This window comes from Pithys albifrons, chromosome 4, assembly GCF_047495875.1.
Source record: "Pithys albifrons albifrons isolate INPA30051 chromosome 4, PitAlb_v1, whole genome shotgun sequence".
Lineage (NCBI taxonomy): Eukaryota > Metazoa > Chordata > Aves > Passeriformes > Thamnophilidae > Pithys > Pithys albifrons.
This window is the reverse complement of record NC_092461.1, coordinates 63,629,830-63,652,761: the sequence shown is the minus strand read 5'-3', so window position 1 is coordinate 63,652,761 and position 22,932 is coordinate 63,629,830. Positions and strand designations below refer to the sequence as shown.

Here is a 22,932-nt window from a genome sequence, read left to right as displayed (position 1 = left end):
TAAACACTTTGGCAGCATCAAGTTTTTGGCTTTCACAAGGAAGAAATGTAGCTGATATGTAGTGGTGGTCCTAATTCAACATATTCCAGAACCTGCTACAATAGTGTAGGGTGTCCTGTATCCTCAGATATGCCTTCATTTTCTGTTTGGAATTTATGAAAGGGTGGCAATGATGGAAACCCATGAAATTTCTGTCAGGGAAGCTGATTGCAGTGCATTCACCACCTACATGCTGACTTGTGAGCTCTGTGAGCACATAGCAAGTCCAGCACTTTCTGGGAATAAGGCCATGTGACTGAGGAGCAGCTCAGCCCCGTCTGTCTGATATGTCAAACACCACACATGCACTACGGTCTTGTTGAGCACACAGTTTCGCTTGAAACTCTTCAAAATACATCGTATTTTCAAGGCACATTCTATTACTGCTATCTATCTATGCTTAATGAAATACTGGCAATCCTATTGTTTTTTCCCCAGAAGGTATGAAAATAATCTGGCAAGTGTTCAGAACACAATCCCTTTCTAACCTGCTACTGTTAGAACAAGGTTCTTCCTCCAAAGCTGCCATACCAATTTGTACAATGACACCCAAAGATGGAAAATTCCCTGAATTCAAGGTTTTTATAACAGCAACATTATCAACACTTCTTGGCATCTTTTCACACACTTAAGTTCCACACAGATGGGGCAATCTGTAGGCTTCAGTATTCACACTGACTCCACAAACATAAAAATACTAAAATGAGCAGTAGGGACACACTGTGCACACTACTGCTTCATTCACCACAGAATTAAGATCTTTAACACGTGGGACACCATAAGAGGGTAAGCATGTGGTTCAAAAGGGCAGATTAGTCCTGTACACACCTACTCCACAGCACAAAGAGAAGTCAAGAACAAATACTCTACATATGTCTGGCTTTCCCTTATGACTTAGAATATATTGGTTCAGTGAGAGAATTCACGTCTATCAGCACTCAGGTAAGTCCATATTCTTAGCAATAAGTTCTCTATTTACAGCCCAAGGAGTTAAATTCTGCACACACTTTTAGAGGAAATGAGATTACTTTAGTCAGGAAATACATTGATATAGCTCCCTGAGATATATATATATGTATATATGTGTGTGTGTGTGTGTGTGTGTGTGTGTTTATGTGTGTATATGTGTGTATATATACACACACACACACACATATATATATATGTATATATATACACACACAAAGGAAAATGACTGAGATTTCCCTAAATAAAGAAATCTGTTCAAGAGACCTCAAAGAGAATCCATAATGCTTTTCAAGCCATTAATTTTTCTCCTAAAATTCCTTTGAAAAACCCATATTACATAGTCCTTTCATAAGTGTATTCATTTTCCTAATTTGTACTATGCAGTGCAGGGCTGAACTTTCTTAATCACGTTATTGAACATTGATTGATTTAGCTTAGCCACAAACCTACTCAATTCTGAGTTTCAGCATCATTCTGCGATAACATACTACAGCCAACAGAAAACTTTAAATTAAGGAAGATCTGGCAAGTCTTACACAAAAGCTCGGAATCTAATTTATCTTAGACGAGGTACAAACAAATAAATATAAACAAATGTTTACTTAACATCCCCCACTCTTTAATTAGAAATTAATATAACATACCTCAATCTGCATCTTTAGATGAGTCTTAAAGTTTGAGAGGAGGGTGAGAAATATGGACAGTGAAAGTTCAAAGACTTCTGGAACTGATGAGACTCCATTTTTTGACAGTGCAACACAAAGGTACTGCTTTATAGCATTAATAAACATTTCATTAGTCCTGAAGACTGGTCCTGCATTTTGCAGAATGGACAGAAGCAACTGCAATGAAAGAATCTTTGATCGCAGTTCATGAGATCTGAAATAAAACAATGCAGCAGGTCAGCTCAGCCCAAGTCATAAAACACAAAACATTCTCTTGAAAAGTCAATACACATCACAATGATTTTGCAAGTTGAATGTCAATGAAATGAACTCATATTTGTCACAACCTGTTGTAGAAAGGGTCATTAAAAGATGTTGATCTTTTTTGTGGAAGTGGTCATTCTTCAACCAAAAAGGTGGGCAAGAGTAACTTTTTAGAGAAAAGGAAAAATTACTATTGAGCCACTCTCTCTTCTGCACCACAGAACAGCAGCAACAGGAGGCAATGCTGCCGTTTTAGCCAGAGGATGAAGGGAGCATTCTTCCCTTTTAATGGAGCTTTGGAAAATCCCACCTAAAATACCCAGTCCATCTACCAAACCCTGACTACCAAAAGGCAGAAATTCCTCCTCCTCCATTATTTCTATCAGCACAGAAAGAGAATTGAAGAACTATAAACAAAACAGCTGTACTGCCTGAACTACTTCAGTCAACATTGAAACATCTTTTCTCCAGTACAGTAGTTATCAGTCACTGGCCCCATCCCATTCCAAGAGCAGGTAAGATACATAACATGCTTATTTTAAGCATGGCAGTCAAAAAGTCAAACAAGTGCAGCATAGTCAAGGGCTCCATGGCAACATCACCCTTCTTACAGACCGAAGCAAGCTAGAACTTGTGTCAGAACAGTGCTACTATTTATGCTTTAAAACCCAAACAAAATGAAACCTAACACAATAAACAGCCAAAATACCCCCAAACCACACACACAAAAAGCACAAGGGAAATCTTGCATCTATGGAAACGCAACACAATGGAAAGCATTCTGTGTGAAAACATTCCCCCCTCAGACACCTGATGCTCCTTCCCACTTCTGATTATCTCAAAAAAGACTATAGCTCTTCTGAAGGGCACAGACACAACTGGCTTTCACAACAGGACAATCTGCAGCTTTCGTTAAACAACAGCACACTGACAGAGGACAGTTATGAAACATGACAAATAATGACAGGAAATTTTTCATCCAGTACAGCCCAGACACAGTAAGGAGTGCTTCAAGTCAGCACATGACACACACAGTACCTGGATATTTGCTGTATACTACAAAAACATGAGCTTAATGAAAAAAAAATCCAATCTAGCTAAAAACAACAATGCAAATTAATAAAAAGTATGTTACAAATAAACTCAATTATTTCTGTCAAAAAAAGTGGGATGCAAACATTCAAAACTTTCATAAAATGTAATTCCAGCAGTAGGCTTTTTTCTGAAGACACTTTTGAGAAGAAAACAGGGCCAGTCAAACTGAGTGAGGAACTTGACCCTCTCATTCCTCCTCATGGGCTGCAGGTCAAAGCCAATGCCCCAAAACTGCTCTCTGTGAGAGTTCTTCAAGAAAATGCTTGGCTTTGGCACTGCACAGCTGCATTAGACCTGACATTTTTGATGCAAAAGGCTTGATTTTGCATCACAGAGTATCATGTGTGCAGACAGCAAATTTCAGTCATCAACAAAACAATAAATATTGCCTATTTACAGCAAGTGTCAGCTCCTAACTGCTGTCTTGCTGGCCTTAGTAATTCTATATGACATGTAAAGCCCATTTAATTTGAGTTTAAGGAAAAATAAAAAATAGCAAGCAAACCTTCAAGATATTTCACCCCCATCTTATTTTATTCCAGGGAAAAAGGAAACAAAGACTTTAACCAGGTTCCCAGGAAGCATAATGCTGATCTCAACTCCCAGCCTTGTGATTTTAAGCTAAAGCTCCATGTCCAGTTACCTAAAATTTAAAAATATTTCATTACAGACTTAATAAAAATGTCACTGGAAATATAACTTTTAAAGAGGCAGGTAAGATTCCTTAAAATGCTGTAGGTACCCTATGTCTCCCTCTCCAGCTACAGCATGTTTGTAATAGTTCCAAAAGCCATCAATGCCTCAGAAACACTGATAACATTCCAGGCGCTTCTCCAAATATGGGATATCTTCAAATGTATTTGCAGTGAATTTTTTGTTGCCCTAAATGCCACTTCTTCTGGTTTGTTCAATTTGAAGAGCTTCCTCAGTTCTAATACGATGTCAAGGACTCCATGGATTCAGATGAGACGCTCCAAGTGCCTCAATAGCTATTACTGCTTTTGCAGAGGGAGTTAATCCATTAAAGCCTTTAATAAATGGACAGCTTCAGTCTCAGAGAACTAAAACCAGAGGATTTTCATGGCATTTCCTGGATGACAATTCTCAAAAACAGTGAGGAAAAATCTGAAAAACCTTATTCCTCAGTCATCCCGACTTTCCATAGTGCATTGCTAGATGAAAACTTAAAACCGGTTCTAGACTAAACCTTCAAACCCTTTCTACTATGTAATATCTTTCCACTTTATTAAATTCACAACACACATCACTGATTGAACTAAACTGTCTTAAAGTTACCTGCTTTAAAAGCTAGACCTTGGAACAGTAAAGCTGATTTCATTTTGAAGGATACCAGGCCTTTGACTGTTATCTTAAGTAATACTACAGTTTTAAGAACTCAGTAACATAAAAGCAGGCCTCTTGAAAAGTATTACCAATTGCTCCTACTATGAAAAAAAATACACGAGTAAATTCTATCCAAGATTGGAAAGCAAACTTTTTTGCCAACACTCAGACTTAATGCTGGCACCCGTCTACAGAGGAATTTATTTTTTGCTTTACAACAAACAATTCTCTAAGCCAAACTGAAAACATGGTATCATTCAGTCAGAGCACAAGACTTCCAAATCCAGTCAAATAAAGACTGTGTTCTCACAACATTTGTGTTTTGATTAGGTAGGCCGACAAAAGTGTCCAACCTGAACAAAAGAACAAAACACTACCATGAACGTATCAGAGCCAGCAGCAGCTCCCAGTGAGGAGCTTATAGTAACACCAAGTAAAGCTGGGTATGTGCACTGGACACAAAATACTTAAGAGGTGAAAGAAACTGTGGGGCACAAACAACAACAGTTGCAAACTCAGAAATTACTTAAAATGCAGAGCAACATGGGCCAAGACCAGAAATACCTGAAGATCTTCTATATGAACTCTTCAGGAAAAAAAGAGAAACTAGGAAGAACATCAGGTACTTACAGGAAGCATAGGTGTTGTTAAAAGAAGTATACAAAAGATGCATTAAAACCTTTTCAAAGTTTCTAGGTTCTTTTTACCATACCATTATTTTCTCAGTAACTGAGGACTCAATATTTTTATTTTCTGACAGTAAAGAAGATTATGAAAACTCCAATTCTACTTACTTTGGATCTGGTGGTCCATCTGACAGGGGCTTCATGGAGAGTTTACACAGTGACCTGAATACAAGGAAGGCATCCTTTTGTAAAATGTGGGAAAACTTAGCACCAGGGGTAGGTCCTGAAGAATTTCCAGATTCCTAAAGAAGTTAACATATTTCAGTATTCCATTTTGCATTAGCAGGGTGTGTAGGGAAATCCCCACCTCCTAGCAACAAGAAGTTAATATATTATACAAATAAAACCAATTCACTTTAGGTTTATGGTCTCAAGACTAAGCCAAAACAAAATATTCTGCAGCCCAGCTAAAATGAACACGTTCACTAATAAAACTTGTATCTGAATAAAAAGTCAGAATTAATTACAGACTGTCAGAAAATTAGGTAGGTCAACTTTAAGTAGAGTAACTTGCAGTGAATTGCCTTCAGGCATTTTCGGGAGATAACTAGTTTAAAAAGACCCAAATGCTTGATATTTTAATAGAATGTGAGTAGTTCTGTATCTCTCATCAGATACATTTGATACCATTTCTACAATATAATAAACACCCCTATTAGTAAGTTACTGCAATTTTGTATTATTGTTCCATATATAAGCAACATTTTTAATCTTCTGTTTGCATGAACTATGTGACTGCAACTTTTCTAGCTGAAAATTTATTATTCCCAAACCTAATTAGTCAGTACATTCTGACAGAAGAAACACTTTGCCAGTTGACAGTGTACACATGTCCATTTCTGATACAACAGAGGGAGGATATTTTCACATCTATTTTGTCAATGAAATAATATCAGACTTCAAACTATTTATCTGAAATCAATGTCTTAAGGTGATACTATAGGCTTGAATTTTCCATTTACCATTTGAAAAGAGCACACTAAAATTACCCAGGTATGTCTATAACCCTTCACTATGTATATTGAATACCACTTTTATAATTTTTGAGGAGCACTTCACAAAATATGAAACTGAGTTCTCTAATCTTGGAACACTGTACTCCCTGGGGTCGCTAAAAATACAGTAGGATAAATAACATATCACATGTAAAATTTACTTCAAAAAATTTCTTTTAAATAACACATTAAAGTAGAATAATGCTTAGAATATGACTTCATACTTGAAATGCATCTCAGTAACTTATTTTATGGAATTATATTCAGCACTCTGCAAAAGTGTTAGGAAGTATTTACTTTTTTCCGTATTTCCTTATTTATAACAGCCTGTACCTGAGTATCATTCGAAGAGACAGACAATCTGTCGTCAGGTAAAGATGGTGTATAAGCAACAGAAATTGGAGTCCCTGGAATTCCATTTGCCTGAATGTTTTCACTGTCACTGCCATCTTCTAACGTTACAATTGTGCCATCACCACCTGCACTTTCAGCAGTCCCCTCCACATCTATCAGAAAAGATGGAAAAATCAGTAACAGATGTTACATGAGACTGAAAATTAAAAAGAGCTGTTAAAACTAACATTTAAACACTAAAACAATCACAATGATACTTTGATAAAGGCAGAATTTACATGGCATTATAGTATTACAAAAATTGAAAATACTTTTAATTCCCAATAATAAAAATGGCAATAAAAAAAAGTTACCCATAACTTTACCACCACTCTACCAAGTTTTCAAGAAGTACTGAGAGGGGAAAATCACTCACTAATTTGATAAACAAGTTCCAACAAGTCAAAAAATGTAGTGATACTCCACTACTACAGAGGGAGGCCCATTTCTGAAGAGTGCTTATATAGAACAGAAAAAAAACCCTCCAACTTTTATTTCATTTTAAAAGAACACTAGTGTCCAATATAAAAAATCCAAATCAATGAATGAAATCTTGTCCATTTTACTGCTAAATAATGCACAGCTAAGGTCAGATAACTGAAACTGTCTTCTTTAGCATGTAAGTAATTTTAAAATAACGAGACATTTCAGTTAAATGTTTTAAAGTGTAAAAATTGACCAGACAGACATTAATACAATACCTCCAACTACTATGTTCACCATTTCCTGCACAATACTTTCTACTATTTCTTGTGCCTTCTCTTCACACTCACTGCTTTCACCATCATATGTTCCTCCATCAGCTTTAGAAAGATCTTTATAAAGAAAAATAAACACAAACAAACACTAATGATAAAACTCAAAAATTAAGAAGGTATTTTGCTTGCATTTAGCATTTAAAAATTCAAATACAAATCTATTAATAGGAGAGTATACATTAAAAAAAAGCATTTGGATGCTTAAAAACCAGGTATTTGCAGAATGTAAGAATTCTGGGTTCAATCTGTAAAGGGTAATTAATCTACAAGCCCATGCCAACAAAAGACATCAATTTTCTATCTTCACATGCATTAAACATCAATCTTGATGGTTTTAAGTTGTTATACTCCAAAACTTCCACAATATGACACAGATACGGAGTGTTTGGGACAGTGACTACAACAGAGTTCAGGACTAAAGAATACTCAAGATAAAGTTTTAACAGTAGTAACAAGGGCAACAGATATTTTGTACTAGTCAACTACTTGAAAATATATGCCTGACTCCAGATTTGGGAGAGGGTAAAAAAAAAGACAACCCCTAAGTCTTTCATTTTACAGACATTTCCCTCCCTCCAAGAAACAGAAATACACACTGATTACTTTCTGCTGCTGTGGCTTGGTCAGCTTCTGTCTGTTCATTTTCAGCACTAGAAATGTCAGATCCATTTTCTGCCTCAATATCTTCCTGAAGGTTCTTGTCCACATCATTTGTGCTGTGGTCAAGGTCTCTCTCATGTTCTTTGGACAGCTGATCAGTCTGTGCTGGAATGTGTCTCAATCGAGGTGATTCAGGCTCATGATGGCTTAGGGGAGACTGCTGTAGATGGTGCTGCTGTCTGTGTCTTTCCTTTTCCATCTGTTTGGCTTCCTGAAGCTAAAAAAGCATTGCAAACACACGAGAACTTCTCTATAAAAATACAGTAATGAACTCTATCCATCAGTTTATAAACAAGACATCTCTATTGTCTCTGTTTACGTGGTACCTTCCTAAAAGTGTAACAGTTTAAGAAAATGCATCTTTCTTTAATCACAACTAATTTGAATATCATGGATAATCCATTGCAAGGGGACTGTTCACAAACTGTGCACACTGCACTTAACCATACATTCACTGTAGAAGAGGGATGACTACACTACACATACTATAGCACCAAGAGTTGTCTGCCTCCCCGATATGGCATTTCAGGGAGTAGATGGGACAATAAACATGGACTGCATGGAAAAACATCAAGCATATTTTTTTTTGCCGCTTGATTTGGAATCCCCTGGAAAGGGAAGATTTTCAGTCACTTTTCTAACGCATTAAGCCAACACATTAAAGTCAAAACAAAGCAGGATGTCCTTTGAGGTGATGCTCTAAGAACTGGCTTTCTATCCCTGCAGGGTCTAATGTTTACCAAAAGCTTTGTAACTTTTTTTACTGTTATTTTGTGTACTATGATCTCAGCCCTTTATTCTTTTCTGAGAGCTTTCCATACTGCACTTTTTGGAGTGCTACAGAGCTCCAAGAAGATACTACCAAGAAGAAATTACAGCTCAAACAACTCCTTTTAGCATTAGTTAAGTATCATAAATAACTGCCAGAGTGTGCAAAATAAGTAGGATTGCTTATAAAAACTAGACTTTAATCTGACAAAGGTGAAGACTTCCAATGTAGCATAATAGTAATAATTCTCTTCTAATTAGGTTGCTTAGAAGGACAGTAACTGCACCTATTTCCCAAAGCACTCAGTGCTTCATGGCCCTTGATATGAAGTATCATAAATACCACCTCTCATAAAGCTGCAACTGTGATGGCACCATGTATCACCAATACACATTTGCTTCTGGAGGGAAAGTAGAAAAGTACTACCAACTTAGAAGTTTGGAATAATACAGCAGAATTACTTCCAGACGTAGCAAGGAATTCATCCTGTTCTCAAATCTGGACATTGATTTTTTGCTTATGTGGGTTTTAGGTGTTGTTTTATTTCTTTTAGAGTAGAAATTAGGACACTTATTGTGCCTTATTGATCTTTACTATGAGCAGTAGAAGGCACAGGGTATATGCTGAAGTCCCTGCTGACAATTCACTGTAGCCATTTCAGGGACATAAGAAAATGTTAAAAAATGCAAATGATTACATGACTGAAGAGGCTTTTTTGTTTGGGGAGCGTTGCAGTTAAATACATCCATTAAATATAGATCACCACTATCAGAAGTTTAAAACATATACACCACTGCCAAAACACATTATAAAATTACTGTAGAGTGTAAAATGCAGGAAGAAAAATATAAGATAGCACATTCTTTTTTTCCCCAAAGTACCAAATTTAAAAAAGTAAAAAAATTGAGTAATAATAACAAAACAAACCTCAAGTTGTTTTGCTTTCAAGAGCTAGTTTCTAAATAAAGATATTGAGATACTCACCGCTTGATTTTCCATACGTGCAAAAATGACATTCAGCATTTGTGTCAGAGTAGCCTTGGCTGTGGTTTGATTTATAAGATTTTTGCTTGCTAGGTAGATATTGTAACATGTTCTTACAGCTTGTAGCACTGTTCCTTCGTGGATTTCTATGTGCTGAGATGTTACTGCAGTGAGCAAAGCCTAAACAAACAAACACATACACGTATATATATTTTCCAGTCAAAACCTTTCTTATCAATCAAAAGTTTGCAAATTAACAAAACCAAAACGGGATTACTTCTAAAATATATCTAAATACTTATCTCGAACTGCAATTTAATTATGTTTTCCCATGCACTCTTGTAGCAATGTTGGAACATCATATGTACCAGTCATACTAAGCTGAGAGTGTTTTTAATTAAAATATCTAGGAAATACATTTCATAGTATGTAACAGCAAGAAGTAACAAATGGAGCCATCAGAGAGAGTTAACAGAAGTCATCCTAGAATTTTCTAGACACAAACATGAACAGACTACCTGTTAAAATCTGGAACCCAAGCCAAAGTGTATAAATACAAATCACAACAAAGATCGAGTATGAGATTAGGCAGATATACAGGGACAACTGCCTTTTACAAAAACTCTTTTTGAGTACCTGCCAGAATGCTGTCCTCTCTAAAGAAATTTATTTTTTTTTCTTCCCATTTGAGAGAGTATCTTCTTCTCTTTGAAAAAAATATAATATGCACATAAGTGTATAAAAGATCAGGTAACATAGGGGTAAGAAACATCTTTATGTGAGGCACAGGCAGGCTGGAGTAAAGGGCAGAAATAGAGGCAGAGGAAAGGAGAGGGCAGGGTATGAAAACGTCAGAGATGCGTGTTGAAGAGTGGAACGAAAGGGGAAGAGCTTGGTCCACATAGTGCATATGTTTATGCTGATCACTGGATACCAGTAGAAGAAATCTGGGAACTTTATCCATGAAAAACTTTGACATAATTATGACTTAATGGGACATTTAGACTAAGAAAGAAAGAAGTAGGAGCACTGGAATGCTCCTCCTTTTGTTTTCAGTTGTGATAAATTTAGAAAAGTTGCTTCAAGTGTTGGGTAATTTACTCAGCAAACCACACCTTATGTCTCCTGCTAACATTGTTAACACTTTGTATACACAAGGCATCAAGAAGTGAACAAAGAGTATCCACTGTGCACTCAAACCCTTTAAAAAACCAAATCAGTAACTCCTGAAAACAAGCCAAACAAGTGGATTCCAGGCATAAACACCAATATTTTTCCAAAGCACTACTGTCTGAGCCCTATACAGTAGGTATTATTTAGTTAATATTTCTTTCACTCAGTACAAATGATACCACTGACACCCCCTCCTCCCACACACACACACACACTCTCAATACACCTGTTTAACAACCACCTGCAGCTTATCACTTGGAAGATAAGGACTCTTGAAACCTAGGACACTAATGAAAAGCTGTAGGGGGATCAAGCCTCCATCTCTTTTGTTCTAGCTATGTCATTCATAAAGCTACTCCTTTATGTCACTTTCTCCCTCCTTAAATTCAGGTGATTAAAAAGCTAATATTTCAAAGTCCAATTTTACGTTTCATCTCAGTTCAGTAAAGTCTTAAGAGGTTTTTTTCCCCTCCCCACTTTTAATAACAGGAAGCAGTGCCAGCTACTAGAAAAAAAGTGACAAGGCTACTGGTGGACTGTGTGCTCTTTGGTTTTAATTCACTTAACAGCCTGAATTTTCTCAGTTTTTTCACTATGCCCATTATGACTCCTAGAGCCTGGTTCTTCTCACACCTCCTGATAAGGGGGTACAGAAACAAAGAAATTATTCCAACACACAGACAACCTCCTTAACATTAATCCAAATTCACTGAATAACATCATCTATGCAGACTGAGAAATCAAGCCCTTCCACAGAGCACCTCCTTGTAGGTATCTAAGTATACGAGTTCAACTTGGATACAGAGCTCTTGACAGTCACTTCTCTGGACTTCTTTCCTTCTCAGGTCCTAGAGACTAACCTTAATGACTACTATACACGTTTGCAAACTCATGAGCATTTTTAACTTTGATTTCTTGCAAGTATCTTCCATCTAATTTAGAGAGCCATCCTCAGGCTATTAGTCGTGCTTACTTCACATCTGAAGTGTCATTTCTCCTCCTCTACCATGAAAACCTAGTAGAAATGTAAGAATGAACATAAGAAGTATTTTACAATTATTTTCTGAACAACATCCTTTCCTCTTGGCAGCTTTCATTTAGGGCTCAATTTGATGACATGTCCTAAACAACATCACCTCATTCTCCATCATAAAACAGTACATCATTACCACAATGGGCATGAAAGCTAACTCTGAGAAGCCACAGGTTACAATCAGGAGCAACAATACTCCTCCTCTGAAACCCTACACCCTTCCCTTCTCATTTATTGCTTTTCTCCATGTTACTTCCCAGCCTTACTCTGTAACCAACTAGCTACTGTGTCCAGTTCAAGGAAGAAGAAAGAGTAGACAGGCATGAATAGGGGAAAATCACCTCAGCAACTGTCCCCAGTGAAGAAGGGTTACACAAAATCTCAAACTGCTACACAACTATGCACGTCCTTAAGACGTGGAACAACAACAGCTCTACCTTCCTTGCAGCCATACGCTCTTACTGCTTACTTTGCAACAGGTCTAAGACTTGAAGTCACCTGTGCTATTTTAACAGCACCACATCAATACAATTAAAAGCCAAATAGCATAAAAACACCCACAAGTGGTTCTCTGATGTTTGGGTTTTCCTTTCTTTGTTTTAAAAGTTTTAGTAGGCTCAGAGTATTAAATGCCTGCTAGGACAAGGAATGGTGTAGGATAAAACCTGGGAGCAAAGCCTGGATGGAAAAATTCCTCTCTGCAGAGGTCAGAACCATAAGCTACTCCTTTGGAGTCACAGCATTATGTTGCTCTTTTCCATCATGGTAAAGATTTGCTGTTCAAGGCTTTTCACAGTTGAGTTCCCGCTCCTTCTGGTCACACTTAGCTCATCTGTTTTCATCCAATATCTTCAGTGTGAGTTAAGAAGAGAGGAATAAAGGGAAAAAAAATTAAAGCCTGCTTTACTGTACCCCCCCCTTCCTGTTCTTTGGGCAAAAGAAACCTTTGTAAGAACACTGTTAGTACTACCCCACTACACTTCAGGTTGTTCCAAAAAAGCTTTGCCACAAAGCTTGCAAAAATAGCAACACCCAACAAGCTTTCCTTGTTCTACCACTCTGACTGTGAGTTTGCTTCCTTATGCTTTCCTTCCAGTCCTTGACACCTATTGTTCTGAATTTGGGAAAGATCCTACTGTTCTGTGCTGCTACCTAGTCACTATAAATAAAGCTTATTCATTTTTATAAACAACCACTGGATGGCTTTGGGAAAGGAGAAAAATCTTTAGGATCACTTTCTGAGTTAGAGATTATCATATATTTGTGTGACAAACACGGTATTTTTAATTTTAGCCTGAAACATATCTGCCTAGTGGATTTCCTACTATGTAAAACAAATGTATTAGCACAGGAAGAATCACACACTTCATGAGGCAAAACGAATGCAATTTTAAAAGTAAACTAAATTAACAATAATTCTCTACTAAAAACATCCAGCATCTATGCATATCTCTAGACTTTTTGTTCCTCTCACACTGAATATTCTGCAAGAAAAGCACAGTTGCAGTGAAAGAATATAACTACAACCAGGAGAATAATTTTCAACTCATGGTCAGTTTTTTCTTCCTCTCAACCAACTCTGATCATTTTATCTTTGGAAGATTTATGACACAGCACAGCTGTCATCTGATCGGCATGGGCTTACTTTGTCTTAATTTCGTAATTCAGTTGCCTGGAAACTCTTGAGTACTTGAGACAGTATATAAAACACAGTAGCCCTAACTCTTCTCTTTACTGTTAATTAGCTACTGCAACCATATAATTCTGTTTTCTTTGAGGGCAGCTATTTGGTTATTTTCAATAATAAATTTTTAAGTTAACTTGAAGTCCCAACATTTACTGATCATGAAATAATGTGTTATTATGGACTGACTCTTGAAAAAACTCAGGACACTGAAGTCCTTAAACCAGAAAAAAACAAACATCAAATAACCTTCATAGATAAATAATTTCTTAATTTGTGACACACACAAAAAAAATCATGCAGAACACAGTAATATAATTCTCCAAGCAATTCTCATCTTCTGCTTTTTACCATTTCCAAATTATTCAGTCACTTATGTTCCATATTTACATGGCTTTAAAAGATCTGAGTTGATCTAGCTTAATTTACCAACTTTGAAGACCCGTGGAAATGCACTGTAGGGGTATGAAAAACAGAAAAATACAGTGTTTGCTTCCAGTAAACTTTCATAGTCAAGATGATGATTATCAGCAACAGTGTCATATCCTGGAGTCTACGCCAGATTTCAGTGATAATGAAATTATTTTTACTTATCACTAAGACTTAACATTTGATGAAAACAGTAATTTTTATTGACTTAACATCAAGTTTAAGAAAAAAAAATCACCTATATTCTCAAGCATGTGGTCAGCTACCAGTCATGAAACTCACTGAAGGATTATGAATTTTTTGAATGAAAGAAATAAAACTATATTCAAGTTTCTCCTATGGAAGATAACATAAATAAAATAAATTATTTAAAAATATAAAGTTTTATTTAGCTTTATCAATGGAAATTCAAGTGTTCAAAATGAACTAGAGTCTAATATGGAATTAACCAGATAAATATTTTGCAAAACAGAAGTATTTCATATCCAACTCTGAAAACATAATCCTTCTCTAAAAAATATAACTGCAAACTGACAGGACAGCATTTTCAGGTTAAGTAAGGACACTCAGCCATTAACTTAAGCCTAAAATACAAATATTCAGAGGTAGAACTTCTTGCATCATTTTGTTTCCATTCTCAAAGCATTCCATAGTCCATAGATCCTCTTAATGTCATCAGAAAAAATTAAGTTTTCTACAATCTCTTTATAGGAAACAAAAATCACATTACTAGATGATACTGTAGATGATTAAGTTACTCAGCACTCCAGACTACTGAAGCATAACAGGACATGGAACTGACAGTAGTTCTTTCTAAGGGTCTTCTCAATTTGGAATCTGTTTTCATACAAATTTTGTTTAATACTTTCAAATCTATCAACATTCTCCTCATCGATTAGAGTTAGTTAGCTTTTACAGACTTCCCATTCTGGAATCCAACAACGAGTTGTCTGTTTTCCCTCAGCTTCAAATAGCAACTTGTGCAAAGGACATTTGATTTAAAAACTTCCTTTCTCCACAGACACCTGCCACACTGAGTGTGACCAGTTGTAGAAAGGCACACACAGGAGGTGACCTTATGAACAGTCTACTGCACATGTAAAACTCAAAAAAACATCACTAAATAACATTCAAGTTCTCAGGCTACAGCTATCAAACATATACAATTTTCCTCTGCCAAAGATGAAAGCTTTCTAAACTGCAGAAGTATCTAGATAATAAAAGATACTTTCCATATAGCAGACCGAGGTGAAACAAAAACAGATGAGGGCAAACAGTTGACAGCATGTCCCATCCTTCTTTCTCATCCCTATTCCTTCTTTACAGATTTAAAAAAAAAAGTACATAATTTTTGTCATAATTTTAGTTCTTCAGGAACAAAATGTCAGAACAAAATGCCAAACAAAACTTCAGCTATGACCTCTGCAAATGTCAACAGAAGTCTGCACTCTCACATGACAATGCCATAGTAGTCCCATGAGATCAAGCCTATAGACCAAAAGGTTCAACCAAGGAAGGCAAATTCAAACATAATTTGCATAAACCATTTTCAATTGCATCAGTTGTCCAATTACTTGTTTTTTTCTGCCACAACAATCCACATAATAACAACCAAGCAAGAAATTTGCATGGCTTGACATCAAAATTACACCAAATCAAACTAAACTACAACAGAATGGCAGGAAAAGCTGAATTTCCCAGTCCGATTCTTCACAGAGTCTGTAGATGAAGAATAAGGGTATTACAGAGATGAGAACATACAAGCAGACACAAGCCCCCATCAACACAAGTGGAACATGTGCCTCTAAGCTTAGATACCTAAAAAAAGACAAGTTCTACTCCTCAGTGTCAGCAAAATTATTTCCTTGGTAGTCAGCAGAAAGTTATTTTCAGAGCATCTAAGAAGCTCTGGTTGTTGGGAACTGGCTTAAGATGACTCCACCACTGGAAAGCCATCTAGTAACTCAGAAACAGCACTGCAGGAAAACTCTTATCCAAGGATGGCTCTCAGATCCTACACTGAGGGCATCTCACTACATAAGGAACACCCATACCACATGTAGAACCAAGACATTTCAGGAAGGAAAGTGTCCAAGTGATCAAGGGTCTCAACTTCCACTGCGGTGTTTGTGATTCAGCTCCCATGTGGGAGTGCTGCTTAGGTTGTGGACATCCTGGGAGTGCCAGCATAAGAAGGCAGAGGATGCAGGTCCACCCTGCCTTCTGTCTCCCTGATGGAATTAAAATTCTTCAGACAACATAGTGATTACACTAGAACCACAGAAGAGTCTGAAAAGACATATGATCAATCTTTCAAATCATACTGAAGAATTGGACTCCACACTCCGCTTAGAAGTGAAGAGTTGTGACACCTATGAGAATATGACTGACTTAGCAGCTTCATTACTCCTCCAAAATGAAGTTCTGGTCTTTGGCAGGGTTATTTCTAGTTTTCAGGCTTTTTACAGTGTTTAGTCTACTGGACAAACATGGGACAAAGTCAAAACAGTACTCTCTACCTTCTCAGTCATTCTAACATGGCCATGAGCTAAATCTAAACAGTGAAAGAAATAAGGCACTTAATGCATTTTACAGTTGTCGAAGAATTTACTTTCTCAACTCTTTTCTTGGACAGAAGGAATATCAGTGCATAGATAAGGCCCTTCAGGTGGGGAAGGCTGGAATAAGAAAGCATTCAGAGTGATAGTATTACAGTGAGAGGGATATAGAATAGTTTCTTTCAGACCCTGAAAGTTTAAATCCACAAAAGCTTCCCTTTGCAAGATGAAAAATGTCTTAAATGCTTGGGCAAAACAACAAATCTAGACAACAGCAGCATAAACCAACATTTAAAAAACCTATTTGCTGGAGAAGTGGAGTGCAAAGAACAAGGAAGATTAGAGATATGAGAAGGAGTAGGAGAACAAAGTACATTCTCAGTAAAACAAGTAAATACAATCCGCAAGAAATGACAAGGCCTCAGGATACATATACACAAGAATATGAGGTAGCAAACACTCCATTTCTCATAACTAACTCCAATTGTATTCTTCACGACTGCTCACCATGGCAGACATTCAAAGACTGCTGTTACAGGAGCAGGGTATAGCATTTTCACTAGGTAGCTAAATTCTAGTACCTGGCATAGTAATTTCCTGCAATAGATACCCATAATTAATGGCTGAAATCAAAAGAGATTCCCCAGAAACATTTATTTGTACAAACTTCACATGCAATATTTACAAAAGCTACCGTGGTAACGCCCAACTGTCAGGTCTAATTGCATTTCATCAACCAATTCCAAAACGGATTTTAAAATCTGCTGCTTAATTACCATTTCCCCCACTGGGAGTGAAGGATGGTTTGATAGTAATTCCTCACAATTAGAGAAGGCACAATTATAGGCTCCACAGGTTTGCTGTGAATGAAATCTCACCCAGTGGTCTGTGCACAGGACTTGAGGTCACAACCATGAGTTCACCTGAGAAATCAGGGAAAGGAGCGTAGGATAGGGGGCTTTCATGTCAAAGAGAAAGGATTAAGAAAATACTTTTATAGTATCATTACATTTACAAATTAAACACTTTTGCTTCTGACCTTTGAGGTCATGAATGTCTTCCTGCTGTCAGGACAATAAATACATAAGGTATTAAAGATGTTACCTTTATTATTTGTAGCTGAACCCCTTCGTCTGTTTGAGGGCCTTGAAAACAGCCACATATTGTCTCGATAATTCTATCAATTAACTTTTTGCCTGGAGCTGTACTGTCTGGAGCATTCCCTGTCAAGTGTCCATATGCTATAAGTTTCTGGAGAGAAGAAAAAAACCTCACATAAATAAGAGCTTAAAAAATTAAGCTGCCTTTTTGTTATAATAAATAAATAAATTCATTTGAAAGCTCTAACTTCCACAGAATAATTAAAACAGTACACTTTACCCCGTGTCTCATAAAACTTTTTTTTAAATGTCCTCCAGATTTATTCCATTTTCACCCAGCAACTGCAACACAAAGTTTGTCAGCAAGCTCAACATTAAAGCTTTTGTTCATCAGTTAATGATGTTTTAAAACAAACAGGATTCTAAAAACTAACTCACAAGTCTTCATATGTAGTCAGCACACAAATGTTTTTAACAACAGATAAACCAGCTGCAAATGCTTTCTATTTAAAAATAGAAGATTGGCTAGTAGCTTAAGTGTTTCTTCTGTTTTTAAGTGTTCTTTTATCCCCTTCTTTTATTAGATCTTTAATACTCAGAAGTGGAATTTATTACAAAATTAGTAAAATTCTCTTCTAAACACTTCAGACTTAAGAGTATTTCTAAGTCTCTGTGGCCCACCTACTGAAAAATAAGAGTAGCATCACGGTGTAAGAGCTTGCCAGGCACACATGTGCTGTCACTGTAAAGTGAGTTCAGTGTTGGGCCACTCAGAAGAGAATGGCCAAATTCCAGGCTGCAGAATTTGTTCTGAAAACATTACAAGAGCCCTGGGAGTTTTGAGAGAATAGACATCTCAAATTGAAAATATTTTACTACCATTATAAATAACAAAATGAATTTGCTGATGGTATACTCGCTGTGTTAGTTCAACACATATTTAAACACATGAAAATAAGTAGTTGTGCATAATAAAACCAATCCAAATATGTAACTGTGGTAATACATATATACACAAATAAACACATACATACACTATATAATAAATAGGGCATACATTCACCTTTTGTGAGAAAAGAAATTCTATTTGGTTGTTTGTGCAATAAAGCAAAATAATAAAACCCCCATGACATTATTTGTTGTATACAACTGCACTTCCCCTGCAAAGCAACAGAATTTAAAGCTGATGGTTAAGATACATCTTCATACAGACCTGTAAACAATCCAGAGATGTACTGACAATCCTGGGGCACTTGGACTGGCATGCCAGTTCAAACGGTAGGAAGTATTTGTCTGCTTCAATGAAGCTGGTCTTTGATTTCACAGGTGGGAGAGTGCTTGAACCAGACTTGGCTTCTCCATGAGGGGGACTAAACAGAGTGACTCTATTAGAATGCTGCAAGTGATCGCACAAATAGTTCCCACCACCACAATGTTTATGAATGAAATAAAATATCAAGAAAATTAACATTAGGAAAGATTAGCTTCTATGAAGTTAATGCAACAGTAATACATAAAATATTCTTAACAGGTTTTCACGTCTCCTTTCTGGATCAGGCACATGGACCCAATTGCACACTAACTGGATATTTAATGGTCCCTGCTGGTTTGAAGACAAAGACTTGTTTCCTCTCAAACAGGAAAAGACTCCCCTTACTTGACTGGTGAAAGCAGAGGCAAAAAAAGGATATCTATTCAGTACAATTTCCACAGCAAATGATAATCTAGAGATGTTGAGCTTGTTACTACTAGAATAAATAATAATGTGACTGGCCAAAACATTTGATGACCCTGAAAGTTAATAACTACTCAACTACTGCATTATGATACAGTTTTGGTTCAGCACTTTAGAGATAAAGTACATCTATTTTGGACATTAAATTGTATCTGAACTTTAATTCTGAACATACTCAGGAAAAAAAAAAACAAATTAAAAAACTAACAAAACATAACCCAAAACCCAAAACCTTTACCCTATCTCTGCTTCAGGTGACATTACAAAATTTAAGAACTCAGTGGTTACCAATGTATCTCACTTGGCCAAAGTATATGAAATCACTAACAGTACAAAAGCAAGAAAATTATGAGCTGTTGAAGTTTTATTGCTTACAGAACTTTTAGAAAGGTCATGCTCATTAATACTTATCAAAAAAGGATCATGAAGAATGGGTCATTTTTCACTAATTTGTGTGCATCAATGCAGTGTGCCCCGGCTCAAAGCAGTATGTTCAGATTTTTTCATTTCACAGAAAGCTCATCACCTTTATAGAAAGCATTCCTGACCTTTTTGTGCATGAATAAGTATCTTTACATTAAGGGTAAACTATACTGTCTTACACAGACTTCATAACCAGTATTAAAAAAAATAAGTGCATAACATCAAGCTGTAGTGAAGGATAATGAAATTCTTGCAGCAATTCAAATAGATCTTTATAGAACAACTATATTCAAATACAGGCCCTATGCACGTTGCAAAATAAATCAGATGCTTCAAGGAATGCATTCAATTTCATGCTCCTAAAGAGGAAGAATGAACTGCTAAGAGTTTATCATCAATCCAAAGAATGATTGTACTTCCATGCATCATGGAATGACCCTTAAACAACTCAATATACGTCAGTTTCAGCTTTTCAAGGAGCAAGCTGGACTGGCCTTGAGATGATGTTAGTACACATTCAAACAGACCTACTTGTTTACATTGCTTAAAGAGGGTACCTAAATTCTAAGTCTTAACAATTACTGTTAAGATGTTTCTTTCTACTAAATAACATTTGTTTTGAAAGTTTAATTTATTCCTACACATTTTTTTCCTGAAGAAAAGCAGAGGTTTGTTTTTCTGTTGGATGCACAACTTTATTTATTGCCCTGCACTGTTTTGCTGAAAGCAGAGCACTTACGAAAAAACCCAATCAGATAAGTTGCAGAGGAAGTATAAGGTTGCTCTACGTTCTTAAACCTCTCTGAAATTCCTATAAAAGCTTTTCTCTGATGAATGGAAGGGTGGTTATCTCTTTGTTGTGTCTTATACACGACTGTTCTTCATCTACTGATTATGTCTACTGAAACCAATAAAATTAACACTCCGGAAATAAACCCAAAACTGTTCAAAACAAGGAAGAGGCCATGATGAGATTCCAAAAATGAAGAACATGGCCAGTGCAAACTACTGCAAAAGCCTGAAGCTTATCTTAATTGAAAGCTATTTTAAAAAGGGCAATATATTAAGTATGAAAAATGATGCACATTTGTCTCTGGAAAAGCAACTCAATAAGCTCATCACATTGTTGATGATGAAAGGGAAGGAGATAGCAGGGAGGGGAGAAGAGAAACTCAGAAGGACTTCTAAATGTCAGTGAATTGCTTCTGTTGGTTTGTTGTTGTTTTTTTCCTAGCAGTCTGTAAAACCAGAAAGTATCCCCAAAACTTTCTTCCATTGTGGCATCTATCAAGCATGAGAATTACGAAATATGTTGATCTTTACATATATTTACATACATAGAAAAAGGTTAAGGTATGTCTCAAACAATGGTTTTTGAAAACCGTTTTGGCAGCATTTGCTGTGTACCAGTTACATAAATCAGCCTGCAGTTTTCTACTCCATTCTCCTCCACTTCACTACAAAATATCAGCTCTGTTTAAAAAACAAACAACAAGAGAAGCAGTTTTCCATACAAAATTTCTGAGAGGTGGAAATGATCAATTTTTCAATGCATTCCAGATTAACTGTTATTAGTTACCTTGAACAGGGACTGGAAAACTTAAAGCATCATTAGAAGTGCCATGTTAGGGTATTCAAATCTCAATTACAGAAATAAGGAGCTGTAAATAATCTGATAAACTAAGAAGTTTACCTATGCTAAGGCCTAGAATGACAGTATTTTTTACTGCATCTAAAAAATTTGACACTACAGTAAAAATAGGGAGGTCCATTCACAATATCCAAGTCCAGAAATGCCTTCACAGCAGAAAAGGCTACTGTCAAAATAAAGACAGCACTGGAGAAATCAAAATTCATTCAGAAAATGTACATAGGCAGGTATGACATACCCATTCTACCCACTAAAAAATCAGAACTTAAGACATTAATAGGGCAGAAACTAAGCACCCAAAGCTCAGAAATGGCTGAACCATAATTGTATAAATAATTAAAATTCAGTGTTCTCATTAGTTTTAGCTTTCCTTATTCAGTGCCCAGAACAAATATCTCTCATTCAGAATTCAACATTAAGCATTGTTTTCTTATCATGCTTCACAATGTGGACTTCTGTGTTATTTATATTACTGTAGGAAAATCTTATTATAAATCCACATTATTACTTTCTGTCTGAGACAGTCTTGTCATGCTAGATGCAACATTTTCTGAACACTACACAAATATTACATTTATTTTCACAATCCTACTATGAGCTAGTGGTATTGACTTTATTATGCTGGTGGAAAGCAGGGCAGAGTCTCAGTCATAAGCACCCACTAAGTTTTACGTGTCCAATTTCATAAGCTGCAAGACTAAATTTTTCAGCGTATTTGATAGCAAGTTTTCCTTTACATCTTCTAAAATGAAACTGCCACTAGCTTTCCTTCCAGCTAGAAGTGCTTGCATTTTACAAATCAAAACTTGTAGACCTCAGCTCAAACGCCCAGGGGATGAAGCAGAAATCATCAGCAGCCTGTTTTGACAGTAGCTGTGGTTTAAATGATTTGCCCAAACCAGAAATTCAGTTCCAGGGCCGAACGCAGATCCCCAAGCAGCATTCATCTGCTTAAGTCCTAAGAACACTTTAATCATCAGTTCCACTCACTGATCCGCTTCTTTCAACAAGTGGGATAAACAGTCCTCACCACACAGCCCTGACTCACACTTACGAAAAAGATCCTGTGGAATATGTAAATACTAATAATGAATTCTACATTTTACCAATACTTTAAAAATTACCTGTTGATAGCAGAAGAGTGCTGAATGTCAAATTTTGGTTCTACCTTTACACAGAGAGGAACTGCCTTCACAAATCTACGCCTATTCCCTAACAAGGTCCTTTTCAGATACAGTCTTTTGAAATTACATTGGTTTACTGTGCTTATTCCCACCTCACCCAAATCTCCTCCCTTTGCTCACTCACAGTTCAAGTCCTTTATCTGCATTCCAGGCTTCTTCCCTCTTCTCTGAACCCGCTTCAAGGTTTCTCCACCAATACACAGAAGAAATTTCTGTGCCACCCACAAAGATCTTTTCCAGCCTTGATCCCTATTTCCTGCATTCCCTGGCCAGACAGTATCAGCCTGCTCCCCCTAAGCCGTCCTGTGCTGCTACTCACAAGCTCTGTGCCTTGCACCAGA

The 22,932-nt window shown here is 36.6% G+C and overlaps 1 protein-coding gene across 2 annotated transcripts in view; it reads right to left on the bottom strand.

Annotated features, from left to right (window-relative positions):
* Nucleotides 1–22,932, bottom strand: part of ARFGEF1 (ARF guanine nucleotide exchange factor 1) — a 90,884-nt gene that overhangs the window by 38,908 nt on the left and 29,044 nt on the right. For both annotated transcript variants that reach the window (XM_071554399.1, XM_071554398.1), the window contains 8 exons: nucleotides 18,812–18,968; nucleotides 17,603–17,749; nucleotides 9,622–9,801; nucleotides 7,812–8,085; nucleotides 7,152–7,265; nucleotides 6,391–6,563; nucleotides 5,171–5,304; nucleotides 1,653–1,887 (listed from right to left, as the gene is read on the bottom strand). In XM_071554399.1, the coding sequence (XP_071410500.1) occupies nucleotides 1,653–1,887; nucleotides 5,171–5,304; nucleotides 6,391–6,563; nucleotides 7,152–7,265; nucleotides 7,812–8,085; nucleotides 9,622–9,801; nucleotides 17,603–17,749; nucleotides 18,812–18,968 (1,414 nt within the window). The remainder of the gene's footprint in view (nucleotides 1–1,652; nucleotides 1,888–5,170; nucleotides 5,305–6,390; nucleotides 6,564–7,151; nucleotides 7,266–7,811; nucleotides 8,086–9,621; nucleotides 9,802–17,602; nucleotides 17,750–18,811; nucleotides 18,969–22,932) is intronic.